We start from the raw sequence: 15,227 nt of genomic DNA, 5'->3' as shown, positions 1-15,227 counted from the left end.
GGCACTAAGATCTTTATCAGGATGGCACAGTGGTAGATGAAATACTGCATGAAATATGTTGTGAAATGTATTTCTACACCAACCTGTAGGAACCAGACTTAGAAACTTTATTAATAAGTTAACTTAGATTTTCCAACAAGATAAAATTGATAAAATTAAAAAAATTGTGCCAGTTATTGACTTATTTACTATATGACTAAGCATCAGCTCTCATACTGTGCTACCTGGGCCTGGTGTCATGTTAACCATAATACAGCTAGCTGGGTCACTCTGCTTGTTCTGCTTATTTAGTTTTCTTTCCTTAAATATTGGCACAGTAGTGTGAGTCTTCTGAAACTCCACTGCAACGCCAGGAGCTATTATGAATTAGATCTCTCTCGGCAATTCCCTTAGAGCTGGTTAGGACAGGTGAGCTGAGCCTGCTGCTTGAAAATTATTGGTATTACTTATGACGATGAACTTCAGTTTCTATTACCCACAGACTGAAAAGGACTTCATCATCCTTCTGCAATACTAATACTTAATTCTACATATATTTCAGTGCCAAGAGTTATTAACAAATCTTGCTCCCTGTATCGTGTGCCTCTGGAAGGGTTTCTTCATCACGTTACTCAACAGTTCTCACCTTCAGTTTAGCTGTGCCAGCCACAGTTTTCTCCAGTATCTCTACAGCCCTGACCTATTTATATAGTTCATAATTCTACACTGATACTGATTGCAATATAGCTTCCCTTTTGAAAAATAATAAATATCAATAAGGATGACATTTTCAACTAGTGTTGCATTTTTCAGGGGAAGGTTTCACAATAAGCATTTTATAAGTATTAATTAATCTTCAAAATACACCTGAGAGAAAGACAGGTAGTGAGCAAACTGAGTCGGTGGGATGCAGTCAGTAAGAAACTTATCTGATTGCTGCAAGCGTTGCAGAATGAGGACTAGCACAAACAAGTTCTCTTTCAGAGACTCATTTCACCCCGGAAATGAAGATGTGATTTGCATGGTAAGCCTTGGACAAATGTTATCAGGTAAAAATCACACGAGAGATTTTATGAAATAAAACACTACAAAAACCTGGACACCAAGGGGAAAAAGCACACAATAAAATACAACAGAAGAAGTTATTAAGCAGTGCATTTCCATGCACCTTGAATAATAACAAAATGATAAGCATTATCACTGTTAGCTTATTTCAAACAAATAATGTCATAACAGGCTAATTTTCCAAACTGAGATACAACAACCTGCTGGAAAAAAGAAAGGGAAAGCTGTAGATGAGGGCTTTTGAAGGATTTTGGTAACATTTGATGTGACATTCTGATAAGGAAACAGAGAAAACTGAAGTGCAAACAAAAACACAGTAACAGAGGTTCAGAACTGCTTACAAATGAATTAGAGTATCACTGTGTTTATGTTGTCATTAAATTCAGACAAGTCTTTTGTTAGGAATCCCAAAGGGTTTGCTCCTATTCTAGTCAATTCAACAGACATTTTACAGGCATTCTGTGGGACAAGAGTAGTGCAGAAACAATTTTTTCTGACCAGAGAACTAGTCCGAGCTCCTAAAGGGGAAACTCTGCAAAGGGAAAGGAAAAATGCTTGCACTGAAGAAAGGTAAATCAAGGAAAAAAATAAGCAGGGAGAAACACAGCAAAGGAACAGCAGAGCAGCAACACAGCTGAGATGGGTATTAGTCACCAGTGCCACTTACGGTCAAAACATTATACTGTGGTAGTTTTAATCTTTTAAGACTTCGGTATATACAGAACTGTGGATGTCCTGACTCACAGAGCACGCAGACACAGAACTCACAGACATCCTACTAGCAATTACTCACAGCCTTCACGACGTATCTCACATTCCACAGAGGCGCTGCTTGTGGAATGACCCCACTACACACACAGGCTGTGGAATGTGGTGGATATCAGGCAGAGATCCCTGCACACTGAGATGGAACTCCATCCACCTTCTCAATAAAATCAGCTCACACGTTCTGTAAATGCAAGTGCAACACTTTCTGAGAGAAAGAACATGTTCCTAGTATTGATATAATGGCTATATAAAATAAAAGGAATCAAACTAGTTGAATTTATGCACATTTTGTTATTATTTTCCTCCCGTTTTTTTGTTGTTGCTGTTGTTGTTCCAACACTCTGCATAACCAGGACTCTACTTAAATGTTGCCCCATACTCCAGACAGCTCAGAGGTCTGTTGTGTGTTTCCTCTCCTTTATTATTGGAGAAGACACAGTAATTTGGACAAGAAAAGTTAAGTAAACAGTCCAAAAGGCATAAGAATTTTGATGACAATTTGAAACATAGTCAACCTTTACTAATAGCAAAATTAAATGTCCTATATGCCTGAAGACTGATAATTCTCTAGCAAAACTCATTGTTCTCATTGACAAAAAAGACTTTCACCTTCAATAAAGTCACCTTAGGGAGCAGATCAGTGTGAAGCTGCAGGGCCACTCCCAGCAAACAGTGAATAAAAGCACCAAGCCTATGAAATCAATCACCTGCTTCAGCTAAGCATGAAGACGAAATGAGGATCAGACCCAAACCAACCGTCACTTTCCCACACCCCCAAGAAAAGGTTGCAGAGATCCCTTCCTATTGAGATGTAACATCTCACAGAAATGAAAGGAGGAAACTCTTTCTGCTGCACATTTTTGCTTCCCTTTAGCTACTAAAAGCATCTCTCTCCTACCTCTGTTTTGATCACCAACTGCTATCTGAGTCTTAGCATTTTTTTGGCCTCCTTCCTTGGAAATGCAGTGAGCTCTCTGTGGAGTTTGCCTTGGTTCCCCTCTCAGACAGCTGTGATTAATTCCATGTTCAAGCTCTTGAGTTAATTCTCTCATTAGATCACTTTCCTTCTTCATGGAATGATTATTCCCACAGGAGAAATGAGAAAAACTAAAACAATATTGTGTTAGTATCTGACACACTGCATCCAGGATGTTTACTTTAAATCAAGTTGCTTGGAATTGCTCCAGACCTTTGGCTTAAACAAGAATCTTCCAACCAGTAGGGAACTGTAGCCACATGTTGCACAATGTTCCTGTTTCACTGGAATTTCAACAAACTTCCATGCAAGGTAAGTGTACCCTGAATATAAAACTCTCCACACAAGTAAGTCAGATGACAATGCTAGAATTGCTGGAACACACTGTAAACATTTTTCTTTTTCTGATTGTTTTCTCTGCTGGGTTTGGGTGCCCATTGGAGGCCATGGTCCCATTCAGCTGGAGTCCAGCACAGCCTGCTTCTCACTGCTAAGTGGACGACTGGGAGAGTTTCTCAATAACAAGTTTAAGAATGCTAAACCTGCTTAAACTGACAACTCTCTTATCAGGCAGTTACTTTAATGTCACCCTTACCTGAAGCCATATTGCAGCAAGAGTAATGAAAGTACTTAATCAATCTGATAATTCCAAAATAGACAATAAAAGTTCACAAAAGCTGAGGATAGAAAGACAGGGCAGGGGAGGGGGAAGAAAACCTCAAGTTCTCATGCAAACCATATGCCCTGGGGCTGCCTATGCAGAAAAGCTAGCTTTGAAGACCCCTCTTGTTCTCCATCTTTGATCAACTCCAGTTCAGATCTTTACCCTACACACACATGAATAATTGTTAAGATTCATTATTTCTTGCAGAAATAAAGGCAATAGCTCATGGGCCTGGCCCAATCCTGCCAAGAGAGCCTCCCCATATCTGGCCTAAGTCTGGAAAACTCGTTATCTCACTGTAAAGCACAGTGAATTTTCCTACTAAGATGGGAAACATCCAGACCCTGAAGGAAAGCTTCTTCAGCCACTAAGGCTTAAGTGCACCTAAGCAAACAAGAAGTTTGTGTGGGTATCTAATTAGAATCTAGTGCCTCTGGCTCATTAGAGGCTTTTGACTGAGAGTAGACAACATGATTACCAGTTCCATAGGGACTCATCACACAGCACACAGCTCCACCACTTCACTAAGAAAACATGCATGGGCTGAGACTGACGATGTGCATCATTGCTTTATGCATGCAGTGGTATCCATGTGACACATAGGCAAGTTTAGGCCTTAACAGAACGAAGGTATCTTGGAAGTGTAAAAAGCACAGTTCAATGCACTACTGATATTTCCAATCCGCATAAACTCTCGTGGTTCTGCACTTCCCCAGTTTCAGCTTCCCTAGAAGTTTTCCTTCAAGTTCTTATGAAATACAAAGAAATGGAGCAAAAAACGGTTGCATCCTATGAGAGTTTTGTGAGCTGGACACCAAAGCATGATATGAGCTCCTTTCCTTTCTGGTGAGCCATTCAACGCTCCTCATCTGGTAGGTCATGCATATTAAAATACAAACGGCAGCTACAGCAGGTAATGAGAGAAGAGCTGAAAAACAGCAACTGAAAAGTGATTCCCTATCACAAAACATTCCACAAGGTTTGTCATACTTATACATAGCCAAGGTCTGAATTTCACATCTCCTCTGCAACAGAGAACTTTAGCAATCAAGTGTCATAAGGATCACTTTGGGATTATTCTTTGAATATTATATCAAAACGATCCCCAAAGCTATAGGTACAGGAGACAGTAAAGCAAAACTGCACTTTCAAATTAATTATTGTTCCTGTGGGTTTTTTTAGACTAAAAGCCCTTCATCCTATGGAGTTCAGGAAGAAAAAAAAAAATCTAAGATCTTCCTATAATAGAGAACTACAGTACCCAGACAAGTAACATGTACTAGCCACCCATTTTTGCTGCACGTTCAGAAAATATCATCCTGTACAGACAGCACCACCTGCAGGATTTGAGAGTGGAAGCAGACACCTTACTCAGCAGAGCACTGTCCAGACGTCTGAACAGGTTTTCCAGAGAAGCCCTCAAACAGAGAAATCTGAGCAGCCAGAGGACTCCATGAGATACCCAAGGAAGACTGCAGTGCTTTGGCCCCCTGGCACAGCACAGGGCTTTTTCAGCAGAAAGCCTAAAAATCTTGTTTTTCAGACTGTTCTCACTGAGAGGTCTTCGTATTGCGATAGCAGCACTTCTGTGCAGGTGTGGGAAATGGGGCACACAGAGGAATACTGACCATGCCTTTTTTGTCACCTGTCCTATAGGTCAGTCAGTACTCAGCTAGCTTGCTGACAAATACCATGTTAGGAACCTATTAAATTAAAATTGAAGTCATTTTTAATTCCTTCACTGTGATGTGTTGTCACTCTTGGTATTAATCAAAAGGCTTCTCATTACACAGTACAATTTCACTCTGTCAAATGTACTTACAGACTTATTAATTACAGAAAAAAAACCCAAAACCTACTCTGCTTTAGGAGATGCACAGTAGCACACGGGAGCATTAGCTCCATCTTGTATGGCCTCTGCGTGGTTATAAAAGAAACACGCTGAAGCAGTGCCCTCTTCTGTACATAGAACTAGTCAGCCACATTAATGCAGTATAGGACAGGCCTTCAGGGCAAAATTAGCAGTCTCAACAATGCTATTCTGTGCCTGTAAATTTGGCACTATGGTGTGAAATCCTAATGCTGGCCAAGCGTCTAACAGCTGACATCAGCCTGCGCCCGAGCACTGGGAAGAATTCTAAGCCTTTTACTCACAGGCCACTTCCAATGAATAAAATGTCAGCACAAAGACGGCTCCGGATTTTTTTTACTGATTCATCAATGAAAGAAAATTCCCGAAGAATTTATCAGCCTAGCTTAAAATCTAGATCGAGCCATATCAGCATGCACCCAACACATGCACTTGCAGAAACCTTACTTTTCTATCCAAGCACATATTTTCAATGGATATTTTTTTAAGACCAGCTCAAAGGGTCATTTTACCATTCTAATGTCAAGAACAAAATGCTGATGAATGGAGAAAGCAACAGTCCCCAGAGAGTATCACAATTCAGATTTCTTTTCTGGAAGCACATTTAAAAGTTATTACAACGAAATGCTGAATCACGAGAAAAGCCTGAGGGGCCATGACCATTGTAACTGTAAGCAGGCATTTTTCCCTTTTCCCATACTCACAGTAAATAGATATGGAATTGCTCCAAGAGGCTCTCTGATTTTATTTTTTTTTTAATTTGGCTACATGTCATGTTGCTGGAATGGTTGTAGAAAAGTCAGGAGGGATGCTTCTGTCTCTGAATCAGTGCTGGCTTTTTCAGACCCAGGGAATGTGAGTGTGTATCTCAGTATGTGAAGCTCTTCCCTTGGTCAGTGCCCAGACATGCAGTGACTCAGTGAATTACACAAAGATGGCCCTGCAGCAGGACCAGCTCTGACCCCAAGAACCCCCAAGGTACTACGAGGCGCTGTGATGAAGCATCCATACTGGAATGAAGAGGAAGGCCCAAATGCAGCATGATGCCATACCAACAGTAGGTGTGTGGGCTGGCCATCCTTCAGGCAGTGCTGGCCGTAATGCCACACTGTTGAGGACACACAGCCCCCACCACTGCATTCTCTGGGACTCCCCCAGGCAGAGGTTAGCTGTGGTTTCTCCTCAAAAAATAATGTAATATAATCACAGAATCGTTAAGGCTGGAAAAGATCACCAAAACATCCAGTCCAACCCCACCACGCCCACTGACCACATCCCTCAGTGCCACACCTCTGCTGTTCTTGAACACCTCCAGAGACGGTGATACCATCACCTCCCCAGGCAGCCTGTGTCAGTACATCACCGCTCTTTGGAAGAAGAAATTGTTCCTAACAGCCAACCTGAACCTCCTCTGGTGCAACTTAAGGCCATCACCTCTCGTTATCACAGCTACAAGGAGAAGAAGCTGACCCTCACCTCACCACAACCTCCTTTCAGAGAGTTGTAGAGAGTGATGAGGTCCTCCCTGAACCTCCTCTTCTCCAGACAGAAGAAGCCCAGCTCCCTCAGCTGCTCCCTATAACACTTATAATCCAGACCCCTCACAGCTCCATTGCCCTTCTCTGGACACACTCCAGGGCCTCCATGCCTTTCTTTCAGCGAGGGGCCATCCTGTAGGGAGAGGCTGTCAGTTTCCCCCTCACAAACAGATTACAGCACCTGGGAACCCAGCTTGCAGAGGTAAGCCTGAGAGGAGCACAACTGAGGGAGTCTGTAAGGCAGTGCAGGAGGCCACTGTCACCACACAGAGACTCACACTGCATTCCTTACTGAAAGGGACTGGCAGGTACCACAGAGTCCAACTCCCGGCTCCACACAGACCCACCCAAAAACCAAACCACATTTCTGAGAGCATTTTCCAAATGCTTCTTGATCCCCAGCAGACTCCGTGCCCTGGGAAGCCTGTTCCATCTGCTGATCGCCCTCAGCACCGCAGGCAGTGACCGCACCTAGCAGGAGGCTGATTTAAACCCACAGAAGAAAGCACCTTACAGAGAAGGCAGCAGGTCCGTGGGAATGATGGCCGGAAGTGCAAGCAAACAGGCTCCACAGGGCCAAGCGACCAGGCAGGCACACAGACAAAGGATCAAACACTGCGAAGGCAGCCGCACTTCGAAGCCGTTTGGAGCCACCTCCGCAACCCCTCCTGGCCGCACGCCCCACAGACGAAGGCGCGCTCTCCCGCCACCTGCATTGCGCATGCGCTGCGGAACGGCGCGAGCACCGCCCGCTGCAGGCGCCGATGGGGGGGGGGCTGCGCATGCGCGAGCTCTGCCCCTTAGGGCGGTCAGAGGGCGGGACGGGCGGTCGCGCTTCAGTGAGTGTCATGGCGTGTGCCGCGGTGGGCAGCGCTGGCGGGAGCTCCTTTTCGGACCGGCACGCTCGCCTCCTGCTGGCTCAGATCAACCGGCTGCGCGTCGGGCAGAGCTTCTGCGATGTGCGGCTGGAAGTGGGCAGCGAGGCGTTCTCCGTGCACCGCCTGGTGCTGGCGGCCAGCAGCCCGTACTTCGCGGCGCTCTTCGCGGGCGGCATGAAGGAATCGGGCCGGGACGTGGTGCGGATCGCGGGCGTCGAGGCGGGCATCTTCCACACGCTGCTGGACTTCATCTACACGGGTAACGGTGGGGCTGGGGGGGTTCCTGTCTGTGAAGGGGGCCGCGGGGTCTCTGTGAGGGGGGCGGAGGTCCCGTTGTGTGGTGGGGCGGGAAGTTTCTGTGAGGGGGGCTGTGGGGTCCGGCTGTGAGGGGGGGGACGGGCTCTGGCAGCGGTCGGTTGCCCACACACGGCTTACAGCGGAGCTCCGCCGTCCTGTGCCCGCCCGCAGGCGTGGTGAGCATCAGCGAGCACAACGTGCAGGAGCTGATCGTCGCCGCGGACATGCTGCAGCTCAGCGAGGTGGTGGAGCTGTGCTGCGAGTTCCTGAAGGGCCAGATCGACCCACTGAACTGCATCGGCTTCTTCCAGTTCTCCGAGCAGATCGCCTGCCACGACCTGCTGGAGTTCACCGAGAGCTACATCCACGCGCACTTCCTGGAGGTGCAGGCAGGGGAGGAGTTCCTGGCGCTGAGCAAGGAGCAGCTGGTGAAGATCTTGCGTAGTGAGGACCTGAGCATTGAGGACGAGTACCAGGTGTTCCTGGCTGCCATGCAGTGGATTCTGAAGGATCTGGGCAGAAGAAGGAAGTACGTAGTGGAAGTGCTGGAGCCTGTGCGATTCCCTCTATTGCCAGCTCAAAGACTCTTAAAGTACATAGAAGGTGAGCGCAGGAAGCGAAGTGACAGATGTTTGTATTCAAACAAGCTGTTTTTAACTACGTCTCTTCTAATCTGCTCCTTTCCTCAAGGTATTCCAGATTTCAGCCTTCGTGTGGCCCTGCAAACTCTGTTGAAAGAATACTGTGAAGTCTGTAAATCTCCCAAAGAAAACAAGGTCAGCAGTTTTCTGCAAGCTTCTAAAGGTCGTCCACGGAGGAAAGCCAGGAAGTACCTTTATGCAGTAGGTTAGAATGTGGCTGTTTGAAACTTGTACAACAAATGATGAAGTAGTATCTTGTATTATAGTACTGGCAGAAATACTGGACTACTTTTTATTCAATGCAAAAATACCAAAAGCAGTGTGTTTCATCTGGCTTAGATGCAGTCTTGGCTGCTTTCTACTTAAAAAAATGCACAGCAAGGGAGCATTCATATTGTGCATTGTTATCACATGGCATTCGAAGCCTAGATTTGCTTTTTAGAAGTTATTTGCCTTGGGTGGAAAGCTGCAAATCAGCATAGGATTTGCTCATGGTTCACCTCAGGAAATGCATACTGGCATATAAAGATTCCCTGCACGTCTTGTTTTTTTTCTGAAAGTTGATGTTGTCTCTGTCTAGAATATTTATTTGATGGGATACTTCCAATTGCAAGTCTTCACCAGAGCTACAGCATTGTATTGAAAGGGAGTACTTTTTCTTTCCACCCTGTGAGAAGTAACATAACTGTAGGATAGCAAAGATTGGTCTCTGCATTTTACCAAGAATATGAATGTCTGTCGTGATGCAGGGAAGTGTAGTAGCACAAGTTACCTGACCTTCAAGGTGACCTTTCTTCCAAATTGCATTAGTTCTCCATCACACATGGAAAAGTCTGATTCCTACTAACTTTAGAGTGCTGTTGCTATGGATTTTCTGTTGGGCTTTCCTCTATTAAGAGCATGGGGTTGAGCAGGAAGCTCTTACTCAGCTGTGATTTTTTCCATTTGCTTTCTAGGAGGGTACACCCGACTGCAAGGAGGACGTTGGAGTGACAGCAGAGCCCTCAGCTGTGTGGAGCGATTTGATACTTTCAGCCACTACTGGACTACAGTGTCTTCCCTCCACCAGGCCCGCAGTGGGCTGGGTGTGGCTGTTGTTGGAGGAATGGTCTATGCCATTGGAGGTAACACCTGAAACAAGCACTTTGGGAACATTCATAATGCTAATGGTAATATAAATGTTAAGTAAATGCCTGTTATATGAAGTATTTATGCTCTTTTGAAAGAGAATACCTAACGAAATTAACTGAAGAGCTGATATGCATCAGAGAGAGGCGTTGTCCTCTTGCTATGGTTTCAGAAAGCTGAATAGGTTGTGTTTATTTTAGGAATATATGCCCTGTAGTGGTAGAGTGAATTCCTGTTCCTTAAGTGCAATGTAAGTATATAATTGTTGTTATATTTTGATCCTTCTTAGGCTAGAATTCATAGATGCAGATGTTTGTTTCCTTGCAAATGAGTGGTTAAGTAGCCAGGACACTATTGGTGTTGTGTTCTGCACTGATTCCCTTACTCGATAGGGATCAGTGCTTTGTGCTTTATTTGTGGATGTGTTTACTCTTGGGGATGAGCTTTTTCTTCAGAAGTAAGCCTGCAGTATTGCATAGGCCTAAAATTGCAGTCTGAAGTCCAGTACTTCTAGTTTTCCTGACTGAATTTATGTCCTTCAGAGATGTAGAGTCTTGTCTGTTATGTAGATACTGGAGAAGCCATGAGTAGAGTTTTAAAAAATTATTTTCCTTGAGGTGGTACTGAGGAAGCCAGCAGCAGGTAATATAAATGCTAGCTTCAGTAACAACTGAATTAGGGTATCTTGGTTCTCTACTGTGGCTGCTGTGAGTGTACTGGTTTGGGGTTCAGTGCTGGCAGTTTTTTAGTGACCTTCTTTCCTCTTGTGTTATGGCAACTCTCAGGTAGACATATCTGAACACATCTATATACTAAGAGGTGTTAGGTACTCTGCAGGCTTTGTGTACTACGGATAATCGCATCTCTTCTCTCACTTCTAATCTAGTAGAAGCACACAGAATGAGAGGCAAGGCATCTTCTTGTCTGCCTACTGGAAAGGCTTGTTATGCATGTTTGCATGAGGATGTGATGAGTACCTCTACCTGCCAATCATTAAGGAATGCATATGTATACTGTTTTTGTCACCACAGAACATATTCTTTAGTCTTGAAAATTGTCAGTTGTGCTGCAAAATAAAATGTGCATAGCACTGGTTGTTTACTCCTCTGTTTTCAGTAATGTTTCAGAGAACTGTTGATGAAAGCTATTTCTAGTGATGATTCAGTTCTGGGTACCAATGAAGCTTTTGCTGTTCTGGCTGTTTGGCTAGCTGAAAGGAAAATCTTGTATTCTAATGCTTTTTTTTGTCCTGGGAAGAGTTGAAAAATTTGCATCTGCAGTGCAATACAGTGTAAGTCCCATGTCTCTGTGCTTTCTTTTATTACGCAGGTGAGAAGGACTCAATGATTTTTGACTGTACTGAATGTTATGATCCTGTCAGTAAGCAATGGACCATTGTGGCTTCCATGAACCATCCTCGTTGTGGACTGGGAGTGTGCACATGCTATGGTGCCATCTATGCTTTAGGTAATTCTTTCCATTAGGTGAGGTTAATCTTAGAGGTGTTAATTCACAGAACTTGTAAATTGTTTTGATCTTTAATAGCTTCATGTTGCAAATCTGCAGTTTGGGAAAAGAGCTGTTTAAATGAGCATTAGTGCACCAAATCTTTGTGGATTGGATTAGTTATTGTTCAGCTCTAACTTATTTCCCTATCAGAATTGATGTTGTTCTATTGCAGGACTCATTGTGTTACCTGCGATTTAGACACAGCTTCATACCATTAAATTCTTTCCCGTGTTTCTTGTCGTTTGCAGGAGGTTGGGTTGGAGCAGAGATTGGCAACACAATTGAAAGATTTGATCCTGAAGAAAATAGTTGGGATGTGGTGGGAAGCATGGCTGTGCCCCGTTATTACTTTGGATGTTGTGAAATACAAGGTGAGTATTGTTAAGTTTGCTTCCAAAACCCAATGGCTCTTGGAGCTCTTCAGAAACAGTTATGTTTCAGTCATGAATTCTCACCTTTGTCTTGTTCTGAGCTGTCAGTTGCAGAAGACTGTGCCTTGCTCATTTGTCCTTCTAGCATGTATTTCTACAGAAATAACACTATGGAGTTCTTTCCCTGTCTACTGCCTTTTATCTCGTGAGAGTAGTCCATATATGGCTGTTGGTATGATTATCCAGCTAATCTATTAACATTTGATCATCCTTCCTAGTATTGCTGTTATTTATCTCTAGTCTTTGGGGTTTGTGTGGTATTCTTGTTAATAAGTTTGGTATTCTTGAATCATCTTAGTGGCAAGCTGAAATGGATGTCATGAGAAGCATTTTCTGTCCTTCAGAACTTCATATTATGAAACCTAATGTAGGAAAAACTATATTTCTACAGGTCTGATTTATGTTGTTGGTGGTATCAGCCATGAAGGAGTAGAGCTGCGTTCTGTTGAAGTCTATGACCCAATATCTAAACGTTGGTCTGAGCTTCCTCCCATGGGCACCCGAAGAGCATATCTTGGTGTAGCTGCTCTCAATGATTGTATCTATGCTGTAGGAGGCTGGAACGAATCTCAAGATGCACTTGCTACTGTAGAGAGATACTCCTTTGAAGAGGTATGGTAGAGTCCCTTCCTTTCAGAAAGGTAGACTGTGAATTTTATGTAAAATGCTGTAGAAGTAGCCTGCTTTCTTCCTCTAAAAAGAAAAAAACAATTTCCAGTTTTTCTTTCCCTACTGGCTGGTAATCCAAGTGGGGCTGGGGGTGGAGGGAGTTGTAGTGACTGCTGAATCTGTCTGTCCTAACCAGCCTGTAGAATTCTGCTGATCTGACCCAGAGCAATGTGTTCATGAATGTTGCATGTTGTATGCATGCTTTTGGGAAACTGAAAGCTAACCAAGCTCAGGTATTCCATAGTTTGGTAAATACTTGACGAAGTTAAGGTAGTGGGAGATTTCCCCTTCTCCTTCTGCGATAGAATGAATTACGCTCTCTTTAAGGAGAACAACTAAGAGTTGCCCTTTGCTGCATAACTGGAGGATCTTTTTTTCTGCATCAAAATGTAGTGGTTGTATCAGTGCAACTAGAAAAATCACCTTGAATGCAGTACTAGTCCTGGCTATTATTGCTCGTGTTTATATGATGCTCTTTGCAACAGAAGCTAGTGTTAAAAGCAGCATATTCCAGCGTGGCATTCTGTTCTGCAGTTGGACTTGAATGTGTTTTCCTTGTTTCCCATCTCAAAGTGCCAAGTGCATATCATTCTCTGTTTTGGAGACGGACTGCATCATGCATTGACTGAAAGGAAGGGGTGCTGTGTGGACAGGATGTGATCTGTTCTTTAGAGACTAGCATGATATGGACCACTTGTGGAAGTGTTGGCATTACAGTATTGATTACACATTTGATACTATACACATAGCAGATTTGAACTTGTGATGTTTGCGTAGCAACATATGTTTCAGTCTTTGAGGTTAAAAAGCTGCTTTTATCAGAATCGGGACATACCCTAAAACTACTTCTTGACTCTTTCATGTTCTCATTAGGAAAAGTGGGTTGAAGTTGCACCAATGAAGATGCCAAGAGCTGGTGTCTGTGTTGTGACTGTGAATGGATTTCTTTATGCCTCGGGAGGCCGTGCTCCCAGTCATGACTTTGCTGCTCCGGTAACCTCTGACTCTGTTGAAGTTTATAACCCTCACATGGACAGTTGGACTGAAATTGCCAACATGATCACCAGCCGTTGTGAAGGAGGTGTAGCTGTGCTGTAAAGTGCAAGGAAGAAAACTCATCCAAGGAATGAGTGAGCATCTGTCTCCTCAGGTTTCTGGTTTCATTGGTCAGAAACCTCCTCTGTCAGGAGAAGCTTCAGTAGAGACGGGGGTTAGATCAGAGGGCTTTTCCTAAGCAAAAGGAAATACTAAAACTCTTGCCCTTTGGACTAAATGGGCTTATCCCAGAGTAGGAATGCCTCTTATGACTGGATTAAGATGTATTAAATAGCAAATTTGCCCTGTACAAATCTGAAGAAATCATTCCAGCACGCTACAGACACTAGACCTCAGATGTGTCAGTCAGTATCTTTAGCTGGCATTACAGCCCAGAAGAAGACTGCTATGGATGGTTAGGAGTTCCCTGCTGATAAAAGCAGGCTGACTATTTGACTAGCATTAGTTGTCCTTTGCTGAAAGAAACCAAGAAAAAGAAGAGATGAGAGAGACTTGGTACCTCCACTTAGGACCTAGATGCATTTGAGCCTCTCTGCTTCTGCAGGGCATGGGCACTAAATATCATTTAGATGTTTACCCCCAACTTTGGTAAGTGGCTGAGGACTTCCTGTTATGGAAAGTTATTCTTGCAGTTCTAATAATGTCATTCCACTTAAGCACAGGCTTTTTTTTACTCAGTGGAGTCAGTGATGACAATAGAGCTCCTTTTCTGTATAAACTGATTTTAAATGGAAATGGCATTTATTAGATTAGTTATTTTTGCAGTTAGAACAGCTCTTAAACTAAAAACCTAAAAAAAAAAATGAGCAAAGGTTTTTCTTTTTCCTTTGTTAACTGTGTTTTACGCTGTGTGACATGCTGTGATCTGGCATTGAAATATATGCTCTTATACAAGGTTCACATGTTCATCCTTGCTACATCTTGTACCTTGCCTCTTCCAAACTAGAGTGAACAGAGCCTTTTGTAGTAGAAATAGCTGCGTTCAGCATTAAAGTGATGCTATTAGTGTGTCTTTCCTTACGGAATTCACATTTAGCTTGGATACACTCTTAGAATACTTGCAGGAGTTTGGAGTTATTTCTAGCTTCATCTATTAATGTTGTACTTGAAGTTGCTTTTTGCACACTACAATTGCATTGTCTGCACAGCTCTGGATGACTCAGATAGGAGTCTGAAATGAAGCTGCTTGAACTTGAGAGGCAGTGTTACTCTAGAACATAAAATCACAACTGGAATGTCAGAGAACAGGAAGCCAGCATTATGGAGACAAAGCACTCATACTAACCCAACATCTCTTTCATACAGTTAACAAATTAATGTATGAGTAAAAGCCCCCAGAGTCAGTGTTGCAGGTACATAAAGAATCCAGGTTTTGCATTCTAACTGACTGAGATTGCCGGGTTAAAATGTGCTAGATGATGGAGCATTTGTTTTCTCTGATCACTCAATCAGTGTATGCATTTTACTTCAAAAATTATTTCTTAATTATGTCTATTTGTCTTTTTTCAAGTTTGAACTTGTTTTAAGCAGTTTTTTGTAATAAAATACATTTTGGTAACTGAATATGGAATACTCTTGAATAGGGTATTTTCCTACCACAATGAGTTGTGTCATTGCTATTTTCACCTAGTAAGCTGTCCTGTTCTTTAACTGGAAGTCGTGTTTCCTGGTAGGACACTGGGAGAGATTGATTATACATTTTGACTGCTTCAAGCTGCAACTAACACACTTCTGTAGTAAAATACTCATTAATTCCTC

General features: G+C 43.3%; 1 protein-coding gene across 1 annotated transcript; it reads left to right on the top strand.

Moving 5' to 3' along the window:
- The first annotated feature begins 7,609 nt into the window (after positions 1-7,609).
- Positions 7,610-15,032, top strand: IPP (intracisternal A particle-promoted polypeptide). Its single transcript, XM_422442.7, has 8 exons — positions 7,610-7,997; positions 8,207-8,638; positions 8,726-8,881; positions 9,633-9,800; positions 11,134-11,271; positions 11,562-11,684; positions 12,136-12,356; positions 13,287-15,032. Exons 1-8 carry the CDS (start codon positions 7,625-7,627, stop codon positions 13,509-13,511), a joined length of 1,836 nt encoding a protein of 611 aa, XP_422442.3. The 5' UTR covers positions 7,610-7,624; the 3' UTR covers positions 13,512-15,032.
- Positions 15,033-15,227: the final 195 nt, after the last annotated feature.

The sequence above is a fragment of the Gallus gallus genome, chromosome 8 (assembly GCF_016699485.2).
Source record: "Gallus gallus isolate bGalGal1 chromosome 8, bGalGal1.mat.broiler.GRCg7b, whole genome shotgun sequence".
NCBI classification, from domain to species: Eukaryota; Metazoa; Chordata; class Aves; order Galliformes; family Phasianidae; genus Gallus; species Gallus gallus.
Note: the sequence above shows the minus strand (reverse complement) of the source record. Positions and strands in the feature narration are given on the sequence as shown.